This window comes from Rhizoctonia solani, chromosome 4 (genome assembly GCF_016906535.1).
Source record: "Rhizoctonia solani chromosome 4, complete sequence".
Classification (NCBI taxonomy): Eukaryota; Fungi; Basidiomycota; class Agaricomycetes; order Cantharellales; family Ceratobasidiaceae; genus Rhizoctonia; species Rhizoctonia solani.
Window position 1 is genome coordinate 1,463,793 of NC_057373.1, and position 20,368 is coordinate 1,484,160.

Below are 20,368 nucleotides of genomic sequence, written 5' to 3' on the forward strand. Positions count from 1 at the left end.
ACCCAATTACACTAGTTCAGAAGTAAGACCATACTTGGTCCCATAGAGTCCTCCTACTGGACATACTCCAGATAGAGGGAGAGCTCCGCGAGTGTAACCCAAAACTGGCCCCAAATAATTCGTCTAGACAATAGCTTTATATTGAAAAGATCCCAAGCGTCTTTTGTGTGTTTCGGGCTCATGTCGGTCGTTCATCTAGTAGCATTTTGTGCCAATATTCTTAGTAAGACAACAACAGATAAGGTACATTGACTTTAAGCGCTTGTTTAAACATACATATGAGTGCATATCGGAGCACTGGGCCCAATTTTGGACGGCTCGTGTTTACATGAATAGCAAGAAATGCCGTGTCTTAGGCGTAGTGTGAAACGGCGAATTCTGCCCCCGGTCGCGTCAAGGGCCCAAAGTGAGGATTCATCACAGAGAGCCTCATCCGGACGTGGTTCCCGAATTGCAAGGGGCCCAGCGCTAGAACAGGACACTCGCCTACCAACCAATCAACTTGAATGTGCGACATTTATCCACAGCTCCGATTCAAACGCATATACTCAACAATCCATCGTCTCCAGGCTGCTCTCTCGAGCCTGGAAGCGGCTTTGGCTATGGATGACTGCCCTGAACTCAGGAGTGCCACTACGCGTGTATGGACCTACGTGGCATAAACTGAGGCAAGTGTGCCCTGTTTCAACTGCTCGTCTAATGGATCGATTGAGCTCATCGAACCCAGAATGAAATCATCGGAAAACGTTAAGAAGCATATGAAGATACTGCTCTCAGATTCATCAGCCCGATCTAGCTGTAGGCTTTACTTAGACTTGCCGTTGGGTTACCGAATTAGGTTGCTGAACGTGCGAGGATGTGAGAAATCCGGGTCGTGTACCACCCTCGCTAATTGTGATAGACATATCCTCCAGGCCTGTGGCACCAACAGTTATCGATGAGTGCGAAAATAACTCTAGATGAGCATTGACACAGACATTGTCTAAAATTACCACAAAATCCAATATTCTGCAAAAACTACTGGAGCTCATGAGTCCGAAATGCTCAACAAAAATAAATGAGATGATCATGAGCATCTAGTTTAAGCCTCTCGAGCATTTCGACTTCACGAGCTCCGATGGATTTCGTAGATAAATAACTACCAAGAACCAGTTTCCCGAGCTGAGGTTTGGGTATTTATTTGTTTATGACATTCTGTATATCTTTGAGACATTATAAGAGGCCAAATGGGCACTTAACTTAGCTTATGACTATAATTATAACGTCAGTGTTCAGCAGACTTGTCTCAACTCGGTATGGTGTGATATATGAATGATATGAGCGTGTATATCACGCGATTCGGACCCTTACCGTCACTCTCATCTTATCGCAATTTCTATATACTGACATTCTGCGGCAGACCCCTTTCCACATAAGAAAACGCGTGTCATTCTCGTGTGGCTTGTCAGAATCTACTAGTTATAATAGAACTGATCTTGTAACCAGACGCTATCCTCTCCTTCCATTGCTTGTCCTACGATGGGTTTGTTTTCCAACCCGCGGCGCCGATCTGTGTCATATTTCCGAGATCGCTTCAAGTGGCCATTCACCAAGCGACAACAACCAGAAATTGGTGACATGGATAGGTCCACACAGGCCAACAATACACCGGCTGCCTTGGCCCCTCTACCTTCTCTTACGATACCGATAATACCACAGCTTGAACCTATAGCCATTGATCCAATAATCAATAGGAGCAATGCCGTACCACCCATGGTTCATTCAATTCACGTGTCTAGCCATCAGACATTGAGAAACATCTGGTTCCAACTCTCGCGACTGGAGCTCTCCTTAATCTTATTTCCGGAGCAGAGGTCCCTTATTGCAGGTATGCGAATGTGCATAGCTTGTATCGAGGTATGTTTGATCCCACGTGTTACCTTCTGGTAAAGAATTTGACCGTAACCCCCTAGTATAATTCACAAGAAATCAATGAAGAAATCCAGGAAAAATACGAGGCGTTCTTCACCGAGCTAAACAACATCGTAGGTAACCTACGATATGTACCCTCGAGTTCGGCAGAGTCAACGGAGGAGCGCCCCGTCTCCAGGTAGATATACTTCCAATTAAATACGTCTCTCTCTTATATTGGCATACGGCTAGAGAGATTCAACAAATAATTAGTCGAATCAAGATTCGTCGAGAAAAATTCAAGGCAACGGAGGCAAACTTAAGGAGAACAATAGATCTAGACAGAGAAATTACCGATTGCCGCATGATTGTTAGGCTCTTGAAGCAGTTACAAGTAGGTTGCTACACTTCGCGGTGTCCAGAGGTTTCATAACCTTAATAAAGGTCACCCATGAGGCCCTAAATAGCACTGATGAGGCTCAAATCTCAATGGTATGTTTGGGACTTTGCGCTGATCCTGACTACTGTGGATTAATTCTGTTTCATAATTTGGTAGAATGCACCCTCGATTGAACAGTGGGGGTTGCCGGTTTACTGTGCTTCGTACAACGCTATATGGCTCGCACACGTTTGCCTGCATTTATGCGCAACTAACGATTTCATGAAGATACGAGACACTATAAAAGAATGGGCAAATAAGATCGACGGACCAAGGGTGTTCTGGATGACCGGTGGGATCGGGACCGGCAAAACAACCATTGCTCACTCCGTTTGTGAAATTCTTGATGCGGAGCAGCGTCTTGGTGCCAGCTTCTTCTGCTCCAATGAGTTCCCTAATTGCGATAAAGTTGATCTAATCATCCCAACCATTGCATACCAGCTTGGTCGCTTCTCAAATAAATACATGGATACACTCTCCAGAGCCTTGCGTGAACCAGATTTCTCCAAATGGGATCTCAGTAGGCAGCTGGATCAACTTATAGCCGTTCCACTCGCGAGCAGAGAAACCCCGAGCAATGTAGTTATCGTAATCGATGCGCTCGAGAAGTGCTCAGATATCACTCGTATACGAGCTCTGCTAGAAGTTTTATGTCAGCGTACGAACCTGCCCATCAAACTTCTTTTTACGAGTCAACCCGATATTTCTGTCGATGAAATATTTCCACATCATACCCCACCTCGTGCTCAAATCCAAGAGCTTCTACTAGGAACCGCTCCACCAAACATCAAACAATACCTTGCTAGGGTGCTATCTTCGGTAGCACCTAGCCTTAGCATCGATCAACTATCGCGTCGAGCTGGAGATCTATTCATCTTCGCTACCACCGCTATCCAGTACCTGCTTTCGGAGTATGAAATTTTCGATATCGAACAGCGCGCTCACACATTAATTGAAGGCAGTTCAATTAATCCGGGATACCCCGCACTCGACCGACTATACACAACTATTTTGTCAAACGCTTTTGCTGGTAACAACTCAAAAGAAACAGAAACGAGGCGGCTAGTGCTCCAGACAATTATATGCGCCAAGGTCCCAGTGTCGATAGCAGTGCTTGCAGATTTACTTGGTTTAGAAAGTCAAGATGTTGTGATTGGCGCAATTTTGCCGCTGTGGCCTTTGATTCATATCAGTAGTGTAACGGGGTACATATTTTTGCGGCATGCCTCATTTCAAGAGTTCTTATTTGACTCAGAGCGATCGGGAACCTATTATTGCGATAAAACGCAACATAGCGAATTCCTTGCCATTAGATGCTTCATCATAATGCAGAAGCATCTACGGTTCAATATGTGCAACCTGGATGACTCTGCGCTCCGAAATGTAGAAGTCCCCGATATAGATTGCCGGGTTTCGAAAGCAGTTTCATCAACACTTTCTCACGCATGTCGCTACTGGTCCGAGTATCTAGCAGTAACTGGGCCTTCAAGCGAGACGACTGAACATCTACGCGATTTCCTCCTATCAAGGTTATTGTTCTGGATGGAGGTGCTGAGTTTTAATAACTATATCGAACAAAGACCTACAGCATTGGCGCGGACTCTTGAGTGGCTATCGGTATGTATGCGCTTGGTTATATTGTATTTGAATGTCATGTGCTGATGCAATGTAAGTAGCATATTCAGGAGCAGGACGAACTTCACAAACTTGTTCAGGATGCGCATGACTTTTTCGAGGCCTACATCATGAGCGCTGCTTCAGATAGCACACCTCACATTTACATATCTGCTCTTCCTTTTGTCTCAAAGAAGAGTTACATCTACGAAAGATACCTACCCCAAGTGCAAGGACAGCTGGTGATTAAAGGAACGCCAGAGGATATCCGCGAGGAACCGAGTCCCATCACTTCAATGGCTTTATCTTCCGATAGGACCCAGGTTGCCGTTGGATTAGAGAATGGCAAGATGTTTATTTGGTACCTACACACCAGCTCGCAATGCCCAAGGTCAATCGAGGTCGATCAATCCCGCATCAGATCAGTTGTGTTCTCCCCCAACGGAAGCCATATAGCGTCGGTATCTGATTCTGGCACAATTCATATTTGGGATGCACATACGGGACATATGACATCACGTCAATTTGCTGGCAGTGTTAGTGGATCTACAGAACATAAAGCTGGGGTCTTGTCAGTGGTATTTTCAGTTGATGGTAGCCAAATCATATCCGGCTCGGATAATGGAATTGTTCGGGTGTACGATTTCCTCAACGGTACACTTATGGAGCAGAAAAGTCATCGAGTTTTTACTCATTCAATTGAGAGTATCATGTTCTCTCCTGATATTTCATACGCTCTTGCCCAGTCCAAAAGTTCGTCGCGCCCGCGTACTCAACTCCGCGATCTAGGAGATTCTGATCGCGAACTAGGAGATTCTGATCGCGAACTAGCGGCAAATATTGATTTCCCTGGTAAGGGGTCTACTGCAGTCTCGCCTGATGGTCGAAGAGTTGCATTCGGTTCGATGACTGGGGAGATCTCTATCTGGGATGCGTATTCGGGGGCACAGCTTGTTACTCCATTCAAGGGGCATACCAACCCTATATTATCCATGGCTTTCTCGTCCGACGGTAGATGCCTGGTATCCTCTTCCAGCCATCAAACGATGCGCCTATGGGACTCGTATGAGGGTGTGCCGTTGGCGCCTCCGTTAGAGAGGCTTAAATCTCCATCGTGCATTACGATCTCCCCTGATGCCAATGGCAATGAGATTACATCCATTTTAGAGCCCCCAAATACGATCTTCCATTGGGATATACGCGACCTCGGTGACATGCACGATAAACGATTGGAAAAAGATCTCAGTACGTATACCCTCGCTGGCTGGGCTATTGATAGTGAGGGATGGGTGAGGGACCCTGAGTCTCGACGAGTGGTATGGCTTCCCGACCAGCACCGATCTATATTCAATGACTTGTGCATCCTTCCTGTGTGCACGCACATCCTCCATCCCGAGGGTGTCACAGTTTTCAATTTCCGTGATCTCATGGTCGGGAAGCGTTGGAGTGAATGTTATGTTGGTCCTCTAAATTCCGAAGATACATGATCTACCGTTTAATTAATGATTTTTGTATATATATGTATACCTTAGTCCTCTTGTATTAAATAGGCCCCGAGCAGTAATATTTAAATATGTAAACTCCAACTTTGTATCTGCGGGGCCCTGGTCCACTACCCTATCTCGTGCATTCAACGAGCAATAAATTCAACAGCGGTAGATATATGCGTAGTAACAAGGTTGGGGTAATACAACCAAACTCGATCATTCTGGTTATCGAGTGACAATAATAACACATATCTAAGTATATTACAGTATAGGAGAACCAAGGAATCCGCTGTGTATTCGTAAGTTGAGGGATACCTCGAGATGTGAGGTCCCAGCTATAGTCTGCTACCGGACCACAATTCAATGCGCACACCTATTACACCAATGCTAGCGTATGTTTAATACTTGGTTCTCACCTTTATAGATACTCTCAGAATGTTTGGCGTATATATACGATGCTAATTGCTCGCCCCATTTCATTACATGATTCACCACTTATAAAGTTATATCTCGATTGGCAAATCGGGGATATAGATTCCGCGTATTCGAGTCCGGTTCGAACCAATCGAAACCGTATATACTGTACATGACTTGTACTTGAACAATTACATGTGAAAACGAGAAATGCGGCATGTAGATATACGTATCTATGCATGGCCACAAAAATACAGGAGTTAGAACTTTTGAAATCGAGTCAAGATTCAGTATGGGGGTGGGGGATAAAGAATATCCAAGTGTTTTACTTCTATTCGAGTGCCTCGTCCATCGCAAACAGGTCATCGTCATCGTTAGTTGCAGTAGCGCGGGCCAGTGGGCTCGCCCATACATGGGGCCTTTGGTTCGAAGGCGGGGGTGGAGACAAAGCAGCGTTCGAAGGACTGGTGAGGTTGTTCAACGTAGAGAATGTCGGCCGGTCTTCATAGCTGAATGGATCGTATGCACGAGGGGTACTTCCAAGACGAGGCCCATCGGGTGACCAGTCGTACTGTCCGTTTGCGCTGGCGGCGGGAACCAAGTGCAAGCGACTAAGCCCTGCAGCCAATCCCTGAGGTAAACTCTGTCCGGGCGCGTGGTTTCGCAAGGCACGAGTCGAAGGTGAGAGCGCAGACGACAAGTCTGGCTTTTGCACACCGGGTATAGGTCGCGATTGCATTGCGCCAAGTGTCGATACGGGGTCAATAGAAGCGGAGAGGGCAAAGTCGGGCACGGCTGGTGCATTGTTGTCATATGACTGAGCTGCCATGGGCCTCATGCCACCTGGCGCACCTGCGGGGCGTTGGCCCAAGAAGCCTGCAGATACGTTTGATGTACCCATAAGCGAGGACGAGGTAGACCTGGTGTCTTCCTCGCCGTACCGTCCCTGAGATGTAGCACGCATTTGCGAATTGAGTGGGAGCGAGGTGTCGGCATCGCGGCCCCTCGATTTATTCTGCTCGTCCCAGATAGACTTGATGTCAAGCATATTGGACGATGGAACAGACCGGGAGAATAAATCAACACTTGGTCGAGCTCCGTGCCTAGTGCGACTCATCCTACGCTCGCGCTCGCCGGGGGATAAGAGATCGGTCAAACTGGAAGGCAAGAATTCTTCAAGATCTTCATCTTCAACGGCGTTATCGAGATCTCGAGGTTTAATGGTCCGCTGTTTGTCCCATTTGGAATCGGAAGGCGCGGGCTGTCTGCCAGGATCGTGCTGGTCCAAACTATACGATAAGAAAAGTGACCTCGATCCCGGTGCAGAGAACGGCGATGACCCAAACGGCGCTGGGTTGTCGCCACGAACGGGAGGAGATGTGCCAGCTGCGAACCCATTAATATTGGTGCGCGCGGCATGCCCCGAAATAAACCCAGGCTTTCCGGGAGATGCTGCGGGCGGCGAGCCGACGGGGCCAAAGTCCACGGATGGGTTATTGCGGGATAAACGCCCGGACGATGAACTACCGGTTGGGCGCGAGAGGGGAAGTGGAGATGGCCGGCGGGGTGGTTCGGTAGGGGCTGCAGCCGACTGTGCACCATTGAATGCGCCAGGCTGGGATGAATTAGGATCGGGGAGGGGAGCTGCGACCGATGCGATTGGACTAAATTGACGAGGAGGGGGCTGGCGGGGTGTGGCAGTAAGTTCGTCGAAATCGTCAGTCATTGCCGGACCCGAGAGAGCTGCTGGTGTAGGTGCGGCCTTGGATATGGTAATAGGAGCCTTGGACCCAATACCTATGCCAGGAGGAGGAGTCCCGAGCAATGTAGACTTGCGTTCGCGCGACTTGGCACCGCGATCTCCTTCGGGACCGGAGCGGCGGTTACGCTCGCGGGTTTGGCTGGGGGCTGCTTTGTCAGGGGACTTGGTATCGCCACTCTTCTCGCCACTCTTTCCAGCAGTTGCCTGTGCAGCTCGTTTATTACGTTTGTCCATCGACATCGGCTGACCAGGGAGCACGTGGGCAAGGGCGCACTTGTGGCCAAACTTGCAGCTGCCCTTGACAAACCACGTACACACGCTTTTGGTTTCCCCGGGCTCGGCTACATGGTGCGAGAATGGACACGATGGCCCAGCAGTACACCCCCCAACCTTGAAGAATTTGCAGGGAACGCTAGTACGAGTCAGTATCATAGTCTATAGCATACTCTGTCGACTCACTGTGATAGATCCTTGGCTATATGTATCATACTCATTAAGCCCAGATGATATGGCAGATGCTGACAGTCACGCACATTTACTAGGACCTTTCCCCTTTCCATTCTTGTCCTTGTCAGCAGCCGATTCATCCGGCTTATTAGCAGGCGCAGTCGTAGGCATAGTATTAGGCGATCTCAAAGAGAGTATATCAGGTATACAAGATAGACAGCAAGTCGATGGTGGGCTCTTGTAAATAAGCCTAAGCCGCGAGGGAGGCGCTAGCCAGATGCATGCGAATCCGCGGAACCTGAGGTAAAATTAATGATAAAAGAAATTGGACAAGGTCTGAACTCAATTCAACCCTAATCCTTTGCATTATACAATATATGCGTTCAATCAACTTCATGATATCATACTTTCTTCATTTGAAGCCCTCTAGTCTAGCACTCAACTGATAGGCCTGAACGTGAATTACTAATAGCGGCGTTGCACAGCACCCGAGTGGAGCCCGATACAAGCGACAGAACCAGCGCCGAGCACTTTGACCCAGATGGCCTTAATCTTCCAGAGCAGAGTCTTCCGCGCTGTCTCCGGAAACTTCCTGGTTCTCCTGGTTTGCCTTGGCCATGATCGCCGCCAGTTCCTGATCTTCGCTTTCGGAAACTGCTTTGGGCTATTCAATTAAATCAGCGGCTATAAAAAAGGTAGCATTTCACAAATAGACGTACTTTCATCTTGACGTTTAATTCACCACCGTCTTCAAGAATAGCTGCCTTGATGGCTTCAATCGCCTTTTCCAAAACCTCCACCCCAGCAACCTTTCACATAGAATGACATTAGAAAGGTTCCAAATGAGGGGGCATTGGCTTACCTTATCTGTCGCGTTGGTCCCAAGGACATAAAATGGCGGCGCGACCAGCTTAGCCTTGACAGGGACTGCCTCGGTACTAACCGCCTCTCCTGCCGTCAAAGCGCGTTTAATGGCGTCGATTCCAGTCGGCTGGAAACACGTGAGTTCAATATCCGCTCGCAGTTTGATAGGCTGAGGAGTCAACCGTCGGGCGATAGTGGACATCAGAGAATTGAGCACTGGTTGAGAGATATTCAGGCCCTCAAATACGTCAGGGGAGCTACACAGAGCTCTAGGTGAGTATTATTGTGTTGCTAATCACATACGCACTCACGTCAATGCGAGCTTGAATGCGTCGTAAGTGTGACCATACTTGCTAGCAAGCGGCCATACGATCTGTTCGTATAACTCTTCCAGCTTCTCATCATCTGATCCACCAGGAACGCCAGTATCATGTTCTTCCTCCTCTTCCTCTTCCTTCCCTCACCCTTGGGCGCAGCAGCCTCTCCCTCCTTTGGCGTCTCTTCCACGGCTCCGGTTGTCCTAGTCGCGACGTGCCTCATAATAGAAGCCACAGCCTTGGACTTCATGAATTTCTCTTCACATTTTGTGATATCTTCAGGAGAGACACGACGTTTCGAAAGATCAATGTATCCTGTAGATCCGCAAATTCAAACTTCAAATCTGGCCAATTCCTAGACCGGCGATGACGACTGACCCTTCTCTTTGTCCACACGCAATACGACCACAACTTCATTTCGACCCACTCGAATAAGCTTTTGAATACTCCTGATACGTCTTCGAGACAGTTCGGAAAGCAAAATCATTCCCTCAATATTATCATATTCAAGCTTGCCACACCCAAGTCAGCGTTTGGGAGAGCGGACAAGGGCAATTTACATGACTCACCAATTTGACATATGCACCCATTTCAGCAATCTGGCGCACTTGCACCATCACCAGGTCATCGACCTCGGGGTATTTTGTTGATAATACCTCATGGCGTCGAGTTAAGGGTGGTCGTGGATGGCGGGTCGATCAGTAGATATTTCGTCTGAAACAATTTCAAGTCACGTGTAGCTTGCTCACGAGTCTGATTGCCTGATCAGGCTTTGAGCTTGAAAATGACCCTTCTTATTTTTCAACCTTGCGCCCATTAGTTGTGGTGCCCGTTGCTATATTCTTCCAGTGGTTTTTCATTATTCAGATTTTACTCGGTCATATTTAATTCATATACACCCCATTACTAGGGTTCATTCAGAAGGCATTTGAAACAACACCTTTCCGCATTTACCCTCGTTGAACATGCGATAAGCCTCCTTCACTGAGCTTTCATCAAATGGAACTATTCCTTCAATCAACCCTGCCACACCACCAACTGAGAATATGTCTTGACGGCTCATGAGAAGTTCGATACAGTAGGGAAATATCGATCTGACTGGGCATCGCCCGAACGCAAGACTGACATTTTTAGAGTATAGAGCGTCGCCGTTAAGAGGGAACTGAGGGTGAGTATGAACACCTTTTGTACTGTTAGCTTAATTTCATGCTCTCAAATTGGGACTACTGACCAACAGATGATATAACACCAAAGGGTCGAACTAACTCGTAAGCCAGTTGAAGGGCTGAGTTATTCCCAACAATCTATTATCCAATTCAACATGGATCAACAGAAACAATTTTTTTGCATATAGCCACCCACCTCAAGCACTGCGTCACAGCCGAGTCCGCCAGAAAGCTCCTTAGATACATTGGGCGCATCTTCAAGAGATACGACTCTGATCACACCCCCAGCAGTGGGCCCAAGTGCAGTGAGGATAGCCTCGGCCTTGGCTCGACGAGCTTCATTGAGATCAACCGCAACGATTGCAAAATTGGACGTTCCACTCAAGCCTAATAGCTCGACTAAACTGACCAGCGCACACTATTAATGCTTAGTTTGACCTTCCACTATTCAGTGTACTCATTCAACTTACTAAGCCTACTGGGCCCAGTCCAATCACCGCGAACGCTAACTTCGCATCGTCTTCCTGAACTTTGATCGCTTCACCGCCGGTAACGAACGCATTCACAAAGTCCGGGATAACCGGAAACGCTTTACGTGCAAACGCATATGCCAGGTTCGGATGCTGAATTGCTTGAAGAGTCGCAAAGTATCCAGTTGGAAGAATGTCGGCGAGCAGGATTAGGGAAGCATCCGAAGTCCTGATCCAAGCGACGGGCTCTGTCCCCAAGAGACTGTCATCTTGGGGAATCCTAAATAGAGTGCCTCCAGCGTGAGGAATGCGAATATACTGGGCCTGCGCTCCAGGTAGGTGCGGCGAACCAAAGAGCAAGGAATGAACACATCTAGCAGTAAATCCTATCCGACATGGACTGTAGAAAGAACTACATCAGACATCGTTTGTGCAAGATGTATAGCGCAATCTCCTTACCGGCATTCGCCACACGACGATGTGAACGGCGATACGACCTAATTAATAATGCTCAAAATGGATCATAATCGGCTATTCAATATTGATGTACCTTGTCGCCAACCTTGAGCGTCGAGTAGAGTTCTGGGCGTCCGGTTGCAGCCTTTTGGAAGCTTTCCCCAAGACTCACAACGACGCCAACGAGCTCATGACCAGTAACGTACCTATGAGACCCAAGAAATAGCCCGTTATTGTTCTATTTCTTATTAAAAAATTCCAGCCTACGGTACATCAAACGGCTCTAGTCCGCGATACGCATGTAGATCACTACCGCATAGGCCAGCGAGCTAGATTAAGTCAGCCGCTTCAGTTTACTTTTGAATGGGAGTTGACACTTACAATCACTTTGATAATCGCATCATCTGGGTGAGAAATCCTTCCAACGACTTCAAAACTCGTATGATTGCCTATTAATCCAATGATCAACTCACTCTGGGATGGGCAGATTCTCAAAGCGAAGTTCGAGGGGATTGGGGTAGAGTTTGAGAGCGGACATGGTTTTTTTGTGGACTTCCATCTTGTTTATAAGCACGACTTTAGCTTCAGTATACGTACGGGTCAAGTTTCGGTGGTTGCCTACAATGAAATAATTATACTCACGCCACTCACGTGAGGCCATTGATCGGGCAACTTCGGACCACCGATGAAATGTATGCGATTCAACACAACCTACTTCGGTCCACTTATAAGTATATTAGAACAAACAGGATATATATTACAACAGCCCAAAAAATTCTTCCAAAAAAAAGTACAACATCGATCAGCACTGGTCAACCAGGCGATTCTTGGGTACCTTCTGTTTGTAATCGTCCACCCAGGTGGTCAGGTCTATAAAGTGAAATCAAGTTAGGATAATTGCAAGCAAGACAAACGCAGGCGACTTACTCGGATTGGTGTAAGCTTCAATATATCTGAGAACTGCGGGTAAGTAATCGAAAGCGAGGAACAAAAACAAAAACAAAAAAAAAGATAAACGAGTGCGTACGTATTAATATAGTCCCTCGTAGGGAAGTCTGGCGGATCACATCCAATGTTATGATGGTCCTTGTGCTGATAAACCCGAACCCAATCGACGAGCATTGTCGCAGGGAATTTCAGATGTTCAAAGTCCACACCACCAAACTGAGGAGAAATGCCCAAGTTGATGATCATATACTGAATGAACCAGTGAGTACAAGAGCTGAAGTCGTGTGATAGAGACTCTTACCATAGGTTCCTGTGGTACGGGACGCTGACCAATCTTGACATTGTCATCGGGACCCATCCCAGCTCCGTACATTTTCCAAGCTGGCTCATTGTCATTGGTCCAGAGAATATAGCCATCGTTTCCGGGCCTATATTCGAATCCATAGACAGCAAAGCAGCCGCCGTCTTGTTCGTAACATGCCTGTAGAAACCCCATTGCGTACTTAGAGTTTGAGCTTGGGTAAAAGGACAAGGTACACACCTGATTCGTCTTTGAAAGACCACTGCTGCATTGTTGGAAAACACCACCGATGTATGTGTTGAACTCTGTTTCCTCGCTCAGAATATGCAAGTTTTCGCTGATTTAAATTTTCAGAAAGGGCTTCTGAATTGACTCGAAAACAATGCTTACGTTGTGTTCTTCCAAACATATTTGTAGTTGAATGGTGCCCATTGACCACTTTGACTGACGTATCCAACATGATCATTGATAATGGCTTCGAAGACATCGATTTCAGGTGCAGCGCGGCCCACGAATGTACCATCTGAACGTATCGGCCCTGGATGCGACTCTCCGGGGCAGGTACATGCACTGAGACGTTGGCCCTGAAGGTATGAAAGCACATAGCCGTGATCTTTATCACCGTCGACGGTAGCCAGATGCGGCGTATGATCGGGGAAGGTTTGGTTTGGAAGCGTACCAACGTCACAGGTATCCTTTGCCCCCCAAAACAATCAGATTATTAATATTAACCGCTCAAGGGAAAGAAACCTACATAAGTGTATGGCCACATACCCTCCAGACTGGCTCCAAAACCGGCTCGCCCGAGGTTACCCATGGACCAGACAGCAGGCCACAAGCCATGAACTTTGCTACTTCCGGGCAAAGAGACATTCGCTAAAAGAACAAGCAAAATCAGCAATGTTCTTACCAACAGACTAACACAAGGGTGGATTGGAATTTCCAAAGGAGTAACGCTATTTGGCTGAGAAGATACTTGAGGGCATCATGTAAGCTCTCGGCTTCTGGATGTCCCAAGGCCCCCTTCCATCCAAGCGCGCTATATGTGGGTGTTTGCAATTCCGATTCGATCACTCACCAACAAAGTAACCTCCGGTGAAGCAGAATTTATTCCAGGATGCGATCATACCGCCTTTATAGTCCAATCTCTGCCAGGGGGTCTTTTCCAGGGTGATATTAAGGTAACCCCCCCTGGTAGTAACCTGGTCGGGCGAATACCACTCAAGGTTGTTTGTTCCCCTAAGGCCTCTTGATTAAGTAGAACTTGAGTACAAAATATATGAGCTTACCAATAGTGTAAGTCAACTGCCTCCCAGTACGGATCATCTCCAGGATAAAAGGAACGACCTTCGGTATTAAACTCGTCGCTGAACACGAGGTCCCATTCGCTTCCGTCTTCCAAGGATATGTGAGTGTACGCAGACTTGGGAGTATCCTTGTCGATGAGTGCGAAATTCCCGGTAATTTCCGGTACCTGGCCAGAGGCATTGATTCCACCAAGATTGTATCCTCCTAGAGTGTCTGTTTTGCGCAAAAAGCTATCGGTAATCGGATATACCGCACTACAATAAGAGTTAGCCCCTGAAATGCGTCACCTCGAAATACAACGTACAATAGCCCAGTGAGCGCCAAGGCAAGAATAAGCAGGCACCCCAAATTAACCAATGCTCGGGGATTGAAAACAGAACCCCCTGCATCATTCAGTCGGTCCCGACGTGGGTCAGGGTTATGGAGATGGTCATCGGGCTCGGGAACGTTGAGGTAGACGTTCGTGCCCCATTTGGACGGATCCGGTGTAAGCATGTATTTGGATGTGACACTACCGGGGGGAGCATGGCCAACGAGCGTATCAGCCCGCGAAGAGAGGGACAAATTGCTCTGTAATGGATGTTATTAAAATCTCCAGAAACACAGAAACCAATAGAAAGCTTACCGCACTTGCTGCGACTGAAGAATACAGGCCAGTCGTAGGAGGCTTCATCATGGCTGCCTCGACGTTCCGTTCGCGCATCATGAGTGGTACATTCAGTGTTGATTGCGGCGACAGCGGAGAACGGTTCCCATATGCGATGTTGGAAGGCACATCATCGGGCGAACTGGGTTTCGACGACTGGCGTCGAGACATGGTATACAGCAATACGAGAAAGAAAGAAAAAAACGAACGACAGGAGTGTGGATGATGGTGCCAAGTTACAGGTAGCCGAGAACAAGAACAAAGCTCAAAAATACTTCATGCTGGGTCCACCCTTGTGACACTTAGCGCCGGCTTCACCTGCGAGCCGCGCCAAGGTCAGGTTCATAGACCGTTCTGATCGGCGAGTTCAGGTAATGTCCCAAAAAGGCAGTTTTGATGTGGGTCACGCACAGCCCCAATGCAGGAGCCGTGGTTACCATCATTTGATTCGAGGGGCGTCCTGACGCCAACCAATAGAAATACTATGCGAGGACCAGCAATATTCTCAGTTAGGCACGAATCTTGCCACGAAAAAGGACGGGCTCACCGGCGGACCAATCCACGTGAACATGGAACGTCGAAACAAAACCCATAGGTAGCCCAAGATTAAGAGCAAACGCCATCTATGACCACCCACTCTTCACTCAAACACTCCCAGAGACATTTAAACATGGTATATATTTCGCATGAACATCCTCTAGACCTACAACGAAAGAAATGAAAGTAGAGTAAATCGAAACAATAGCCCATAATAGAAACTCAAGGTGTGTATGCGTGCAACAACAATTCTGTCCAATATAATAAACATATTAATGCAATCCAAGTTCAGTCTGCGCGAGAAATTCGTGCACAAACTATGTGCAGTTGTCGACCAGTCGGTTCTTTGGAATGACCTGCTTATAGTCATCCACCCAGGTAGTCAAGTTGGCATTCGTGTATGCCTCGATGTACCTACATTGCAAAGGTCAGCCAAATAGCTCTTGATATTATTGATCCGCAACTCACGTATTGATATACTCCGCGGTAGGGTAATCTGGCGGATCACACCCGATGTTGCGCGCATCCCTCGGCTGATATACCCGAACCCAGTCGATAAGCATTGTCGTAGGGAATACAAGATTCTCAAAGTCGATGGCACCAAAGTTCGGCGAGATACCCAAGTTGAGGATCATGTACATGGGCTCCATCGGGACTGGGCGCGGGCCAATCTCGACGCGGTCGTCGGCTCCCATTCCGGCTCCGCGTAGAGTCCAAGCTGGTTTATCCTCGCTGACCCAGGTAATATAACCATCATAGCCGCGCTTATACTCGAACCCATATACGGAAAAGCAACCTCCGCTTTCTACATAACACCTCTGGAGCACAGGATTGGTCAGTCGCCGCACTTGAATTGTTCAGGTTGGAACCAACCTGGTCAGTGTCAACCAACACACTAGTTGTTTGCTGATAGGCTCCTCCGTGGTAAGTATTCAATGTGAGACCCGGCTCGTGTGTTATGAAATTCTCGCTGATCGGCTTCGATGAGTACAGGTAAATCAAATAAATAGAATGATGATACTCACGAGGTATTGAACCACTCGTAACCGTAATTGTATGGCGCCCACTGTCCAGACATACTGACGTGGCCAATTCGAGTATCAGCGCTGACTTGCGCTTCAATAACGTCGATTTCCGGTGCAGCACGGCCAACGAACGTGCCATCAGGTCGCTTGGGTCCTGGATGCGACTCCCCGGAGCAAGTACATGCGCTCAGGCGTTGTCCTGGCAAGTACGAGAGCACTCCCTCCTTTCCTGGGTCGCCATTGATTGTCGCGTTGATAGGTGTACCGTCCGGGCGAGTTTGATTGGGCAGTGTGCCAACGTCACATGTATCCTATCACCTAGTTCAGTCGACGCCCAAAACTAGACACAAAATATACTACGCGGCATACACCGCGTATCATTGAAAATACTCACGTAAGTGTCTAATCACACAACTTTTAGTTGGTATGCTTAAAATCTGAAATAAAGGTACTCACAAGGCCACATCCCATCCAGACTGGCACCATATCCAGCACGACCGAGGTTACCCATGGCCCAAACGGCGGGCCAGAGACCATAGACATCGCTCCTTCCCGGAAGCGAAACATTTGCTGCATCGATAATGTCAATATTCACCCACCCCATCCGATCACGAAAAGACATACCGACAAAGTAACCCCCAGTAAAGCAGAACTTGTTCCACGAGGTCATCAAACCACCCTTGTATTCCAACCCGCGCCATGGAGTTCTATCGAGTGAAATATTTAGGTATCCGCCGTGGGTATGCACCATATCGGGTGAGTACCATTCCAAGTTATTGGTTCCCCTTTATGTCATTTATTAAGTTTACGCCTAGAATCTTAACCCAAACTAAGCTCACCAATAATGGATGTCGAGAGCCTCCCAATACGGATCGTCTCCAGGATAGAAACTTCGGCCGTCGACGTTGAATTCATCGCTAAAAACGAGATCCCACTCAGATCCATCCTCAAACGAGGTGTGCGTATACGCTTCTGGAGGCGTATCCCGGTCAATTAAACCATAGTTGCCAGGAATTTCCGGGACTTGTCCAGTCGCATTGATTCCACCAAGGTTGTACCCGCCCAAGGTTGACATTTCCTTCTGGGTAAGGTGCACGATTAGTGGGTATCCGGCGCTATATACTCCGTCAACCCATGCGTCGCTGCAACACCTGTTTCAGACCAACTTACAATAGAGCAATCAATCCAATCAAGAGTATCCCCAGGCACCCAAGGTTTACAAGACCTCGGGCAGTAAAGAAAGATCCACCCGAGTCATACGAACGGTCGCGCTTGGGGTCAGGATTGTGTAATTCGTCGTCGGCTTCTGGATGGCCATAGTCGACGCGAGCACCCCACCTCGCAGGGTCAGGCGCTAAGGAGTACTTGGAAGAGAACGATTTTTCGGGCATATCCGAATTGCTGTATGAGTTACCCTGGAAGATAAACAGAGGTGAGTCGATCAGGGTAGTTTTGTACTCAGAAACCACGCACTAGAGGCATTGCCCCCCCAGCTCCTGGCTGGGGTGCTCGCATGTGAGCGGCTTGGAAGCCTGGACCATCACGTCGCGTCACAGCTTGAGGGCCAAGAAGCGACACGCTCGAACTTTGCGGCGAGTTAACATTAGGAGAATATGGTGAGTGCATTGAAAGAGTGCTTTTGGGGGGGGGGGTCCTATGGAGGACTTGTGTCGATACAGTCGATGGCCGCCGGGGTAGCTAAAAAGGAGAAAAATACGAAAAACGAGAACGAGGGTGCAGCTGAAGAAAGTAAACTACAACGCGACGCCAACCCGGCTTACAAGCTCGGTCGCGGACCAAGGCTCTCGGCGTCACGGCATCACGTGCTATCCTTGGCGTGGTCAAGGATGCATACATATTGGGACATATTGCAGATAGGTCATGCTCAATGAAATTCCAGAGTTTAATGCTCGACTTAACCTCAGTTATCGAACTCGAAATAAGAAGCTTGGATTACTAGTGTAAGAAACTGAATTCACCACGTCCCCCCAGTCCAATAGATCAGAACCCAGCATTGGGTCATGGCAAAATGTTCAAAGTACGACTCGGTTATTGACCAATCATGCTCAATTTCCATTTATGGATCAATATTCATTATTCTCATGCATTGATAAAACAGAGATAGCCAATAGTAGTAATTACAGAGTGTCTGGAACGTGTTAAGCAACACTCTCGGAGAAATAAATGTGATGCACTCACTGACGTTGCCCAAGTCCTTGCAAGCCTCCTTCACACGGGCCGAGAGTGTCTTCTCACCCTCGCGTACCCACACACGCGGATCGTATACCTGTAATGTTGTTAGTTTCATGACTTGGCCCATAGCATTTGATGCGCACCTTCTTGTTGGGCTTGTCTGGACCCTCGGGGTTGCCGACCTGTGTTTGGATGTAACCTTCCTTGGCTTTGAAAAAGTCCTAACAAGCCACTGCGTTAGCAACGGCCAAGCTTGAAATTATATGCCAAGACCCACTCGAATACCGGCCAAGTAGGCAAATTGTGTATCTGTCAAACAAAGAATGTCATCGGATGTGCCTCTTTCAGGAACATGTGCCGTCACATACCAGTGTCAACGTTCATCTTGACAACACCGCTCTCAACGGCGGTTTCGATTTCCTCCTTCGTAGAACCGGATCCACCGTGGAAGACCAGGAACAACGGCTTCTTGTTTGAGCCGCCAACCTTTTCCGCAGTGTAAGCTTGATGCTTGGCTAAGATCTCAGGCCGGAGGACAACGTTGCCGGGCTTGTATACACCATGCACGTTTCCAAAAGCGGCCGCAATGCTGAAGTTAGGGCTGATATCCGATAGTGCCTTATAGACGTCATAGATATCCTCTGGCTGAGTGTAAAGAGCGGCATTGTCAACACCGGTATTATCAACGCCGTCTTCCTCGCCACCGGTGATACCGATTTCCATTTCAAGCCATTGGTTCATCTTGGCCATGCGAGTGAAGTACTTGACGCATGTTGCAATGTTCTCCTCCTTGGGCTCCTCAGACAAGTCAAGCATGTGCGACGAGAAGAGAGGCTCTCCGTGTTCCTTGAAGTATGCTTCATCGGCATCGAGCATACCATCGAACCACGGGAGGAGTTTGTGAGCGCAGTGGTCGGTGTGCAAAACAACGGGACTAAATAATTCTCGTAAGATGCAAATCTTGGCACGTACGGGCTAAACTTACACGCCGTAAGCCTTGGCGACAGTGCGGATGTGGTGAGCGGCCGCAATGGCACCGATGATCGATGCTTCCTGGTTGGTGTTGGAAAGGCCCTTGCCAGCAAAGTAGGCAGATCCACCCTGGGAAGCCTGGAGGATGATAGGTGCTTTGATGTCGCTGTATGCATCCAGAAATTAATACGCGTTAATCACGTGCCAAGAGGATCCCTACCGAGCAGCCTCGAGAACAGCGTTGGCGGTCGAGGACGAGGTGACGTTCTGAAGAATGCTGTTAGAATATTTTAATTTATGGATTGAATGTAGCTTGTACCTACCACAGCCTGTAGTGCATCGAATCGGCCTTAGCCCCTAGTTCTGATTTTGCTCCAAAGACTTACCGGAATCGCAAACTGGGACAGGCATTAGCACATTTTGTAGGGCGATAATTACAGAATACTCACGTTGTGCTCCCTAGCATACTCGAAGAGCTTGCGCACATTATCGCCAGTCAAGACACCAGCCTGCATGCATTCAACGCCATGAGCGCTTTGCAACCCTCCATGCATCTGAATATGTACCCACCGGAACAACGTCGAGGACACCCATGGCAGTACTAGTAGTGGTCGGAAGAGACAGAGAAGAGATAAAGAAGCTGAGCCGGTTGCAGGCGGTTTTTGAGACTCTGGTGAGGGCTGGGAGTGGACCAAGGGAATTATATAACCCCGTGGGAATGGGTGATCGGATCCCATCAGGTCACATCGCCTGCCTAAATCCGCCCGTTTTCTGCCTTGAAATTAGGCCGGTTGAAATAGGGATAGCAGTTATCCCGCGAATGAGATGACGCGCATATAGTGCTTGACCCAAATGCTTGAATATCGCAGTTCGTTACAACGTAGATAGCCTGACATTAAAATGTGAAGCCGAATAGATTCGGATGACTTCCATGTTAAACCTCAGACCCACAATCCAACGATAACGCGGGATTCACCGGGTTACAGACACGGCGTGATTCGGAGATGGCGGGCCGCCCGTGAGCCTTAATTCGACAACAGCCAACACTCAAACGGCATCATGGTGCCACAGCTCGAGAATAAAAGAAGGTATGAATATGCGGCCCGGACGGG

General features: G+C 48.1%; 5 protein-coding genes across 5 annotated transcripts; 1 reads left to right on the forward strand and 4 right to left on the reverse strand.

Annotated features, from left to right (window-relative positions):
- Nucleotides 1-1,518: 1,518 nt before the first annotated feature.
- Nucleotides 1,519-5,430, forward strand: RhiXN_00473 (ribosome assembly protein 4; the record flags this gene model as incomplete). The annotated part of the gene is made up of 6 exons (XM_043320292.1): nucleotides 1,519-1,896; nucleotides 1,953-2,089; nucleotides 2,143-2,284; nucleotides 2,335-2,382; nucleotides 2,447-3,946; nucleotides 4,006-5,430. The coding sequence occupies 6 exons, from the start codon at nucleotides 1,519-1,521 to the stop codon at nucleotides 5,428-5,430; spliced, it is 3,630 nt and encodes a 1,209-aa protein (XP_043179304.1).
- A 745-nt stretch (nucleotides 5,431-6,175) lies between these two features.
- Nucleotides 6,176-8,224, reverse strand: RhiXN_00474 (uncharacterized protein; the record flags this gene model as incomplete). Its single annotated transcript, XM_043320293.1, has 3 exons — nucleotides 6,176-8,018; nucleotides 8,066-8,081; nucleotides 8,140-8,224. 3 exons carry the CDS (start codon nucleotides 8,222-8,224, stop codon nucleotides 6,176-6,178), a joined length of 1,944 nt encoding a protein of 647 aa, XP_043179305.1.
- Nucleotides 8,225-8,600: 376 nt separating this feature from the next.
- RhiXN_00475 (Beta-glucan synthesis-associated protein (SKN1)) lies at nucleotides 8,601-14,700 on the reverse strand (the record flags this gene model as incomplete). Its single annotated transcript, XM_043320294.1, has 27 exons — nucleotides 8,601-8,717; nucleotides 8,773-8,862; nucleotides 8,916-9,174; nucleotides 9,229-9,322; nucleotides 9,382-9,549; nucleotides 9,613-9,745; nucleotides 9,804-9,841; nucleotides 10,189-10,416; nucleotides 10,466-10,538; nucleotides 10,597-10,818; nucleotides 10,871-11,270; nucleotides 11,330-11,367; nucleotides 11,421-11,532; nucleotides 11,594-11,655; nucleotides 11,708-11,744; nucleotides 11,800-11,885; nucleotides 12,162-12,196; nucleotides 12,254-12,279; nucleotides 12,354-12,523; nucleotides 12,576-12,755; nucleotides 12,816-12,912; nucleotides 12,966-13,270; nucleotides 13,330-13,451; nucleotides 13,654-13,814; nucleotides 13,865-14,137; nucleotides 14,188-14,453; nucleotides 14,509-14,700. 27 exons carry the CDS (start codon nucleotides 14,698-14,700, stop codon nucleotides 8,601-8,603), a joined length of 3,984 nt encoding a protein of 1,327 aa, XP_043179306.1.
- A 683-nt stretch (nucleotides 14,701-15,383) lies between these two features.
- On the reverse strand, nucleotides 15,384-17,717 carry RhiXN_00476 (glycoside hydrolase family 16 protein; the record flags this gene model as incomplete). The annotated part of the gene is made up of 10 exons (XM_043320295.1): nucleotides 15,384-15,480; nucleotides 15,535-15,884; nucleotides 15,940-16,036; nucleotides 16,092-16,402; nucleotides 16,486-16,493; nucleotides 16,548-16,661; nucleotides 16,716-16,876; nucleotides 16,931-17,206; nucleotides 17,262-17,506; nucleotides 17,565-17,717. 10 exons carry the CDS (start codon nucleotides 17,715-17,717, stop codon nucleotides 15,384-15,386), a joined length of 1,812 nt encoding a protein of 603 aa, XP_043179307.1.
- Nucleotides 17,718-18,229: 512 nt separating this feature from the next.
- Nucleotides 18,230-19,850, reverse strand: RhiXN_00477 (fructose-bisphosphate aldolase, class II; the record flags this gene model as incomplete). Its single annotated transcript, XM_043320296.1, has 11 exons — nucleotides 18,230-18,240; nucleotides 18,291-18,378; nucleotides 18,428-18,505; nucleotides 18,562-18,593; nucleotides 18,653-19,218; nucleotides 19,270-19,422; nucleotides 19,477-19,523; nucleotides 19,580-19,585; nucleotides 19,643-19,654; nucleotides 19,706-19,765; nucleotides 19,827-19,850. 11 exons carry the CDS (start codon nucleotides 19,848-19,850, stop codon nucleotides 18,230-18,232), a joined length of 1,077 nt encoding a protein of 358 aa, XP_043179308.1.
- Nucleotides 19,851-20,368: the final 518 nt, after the last annotated feature.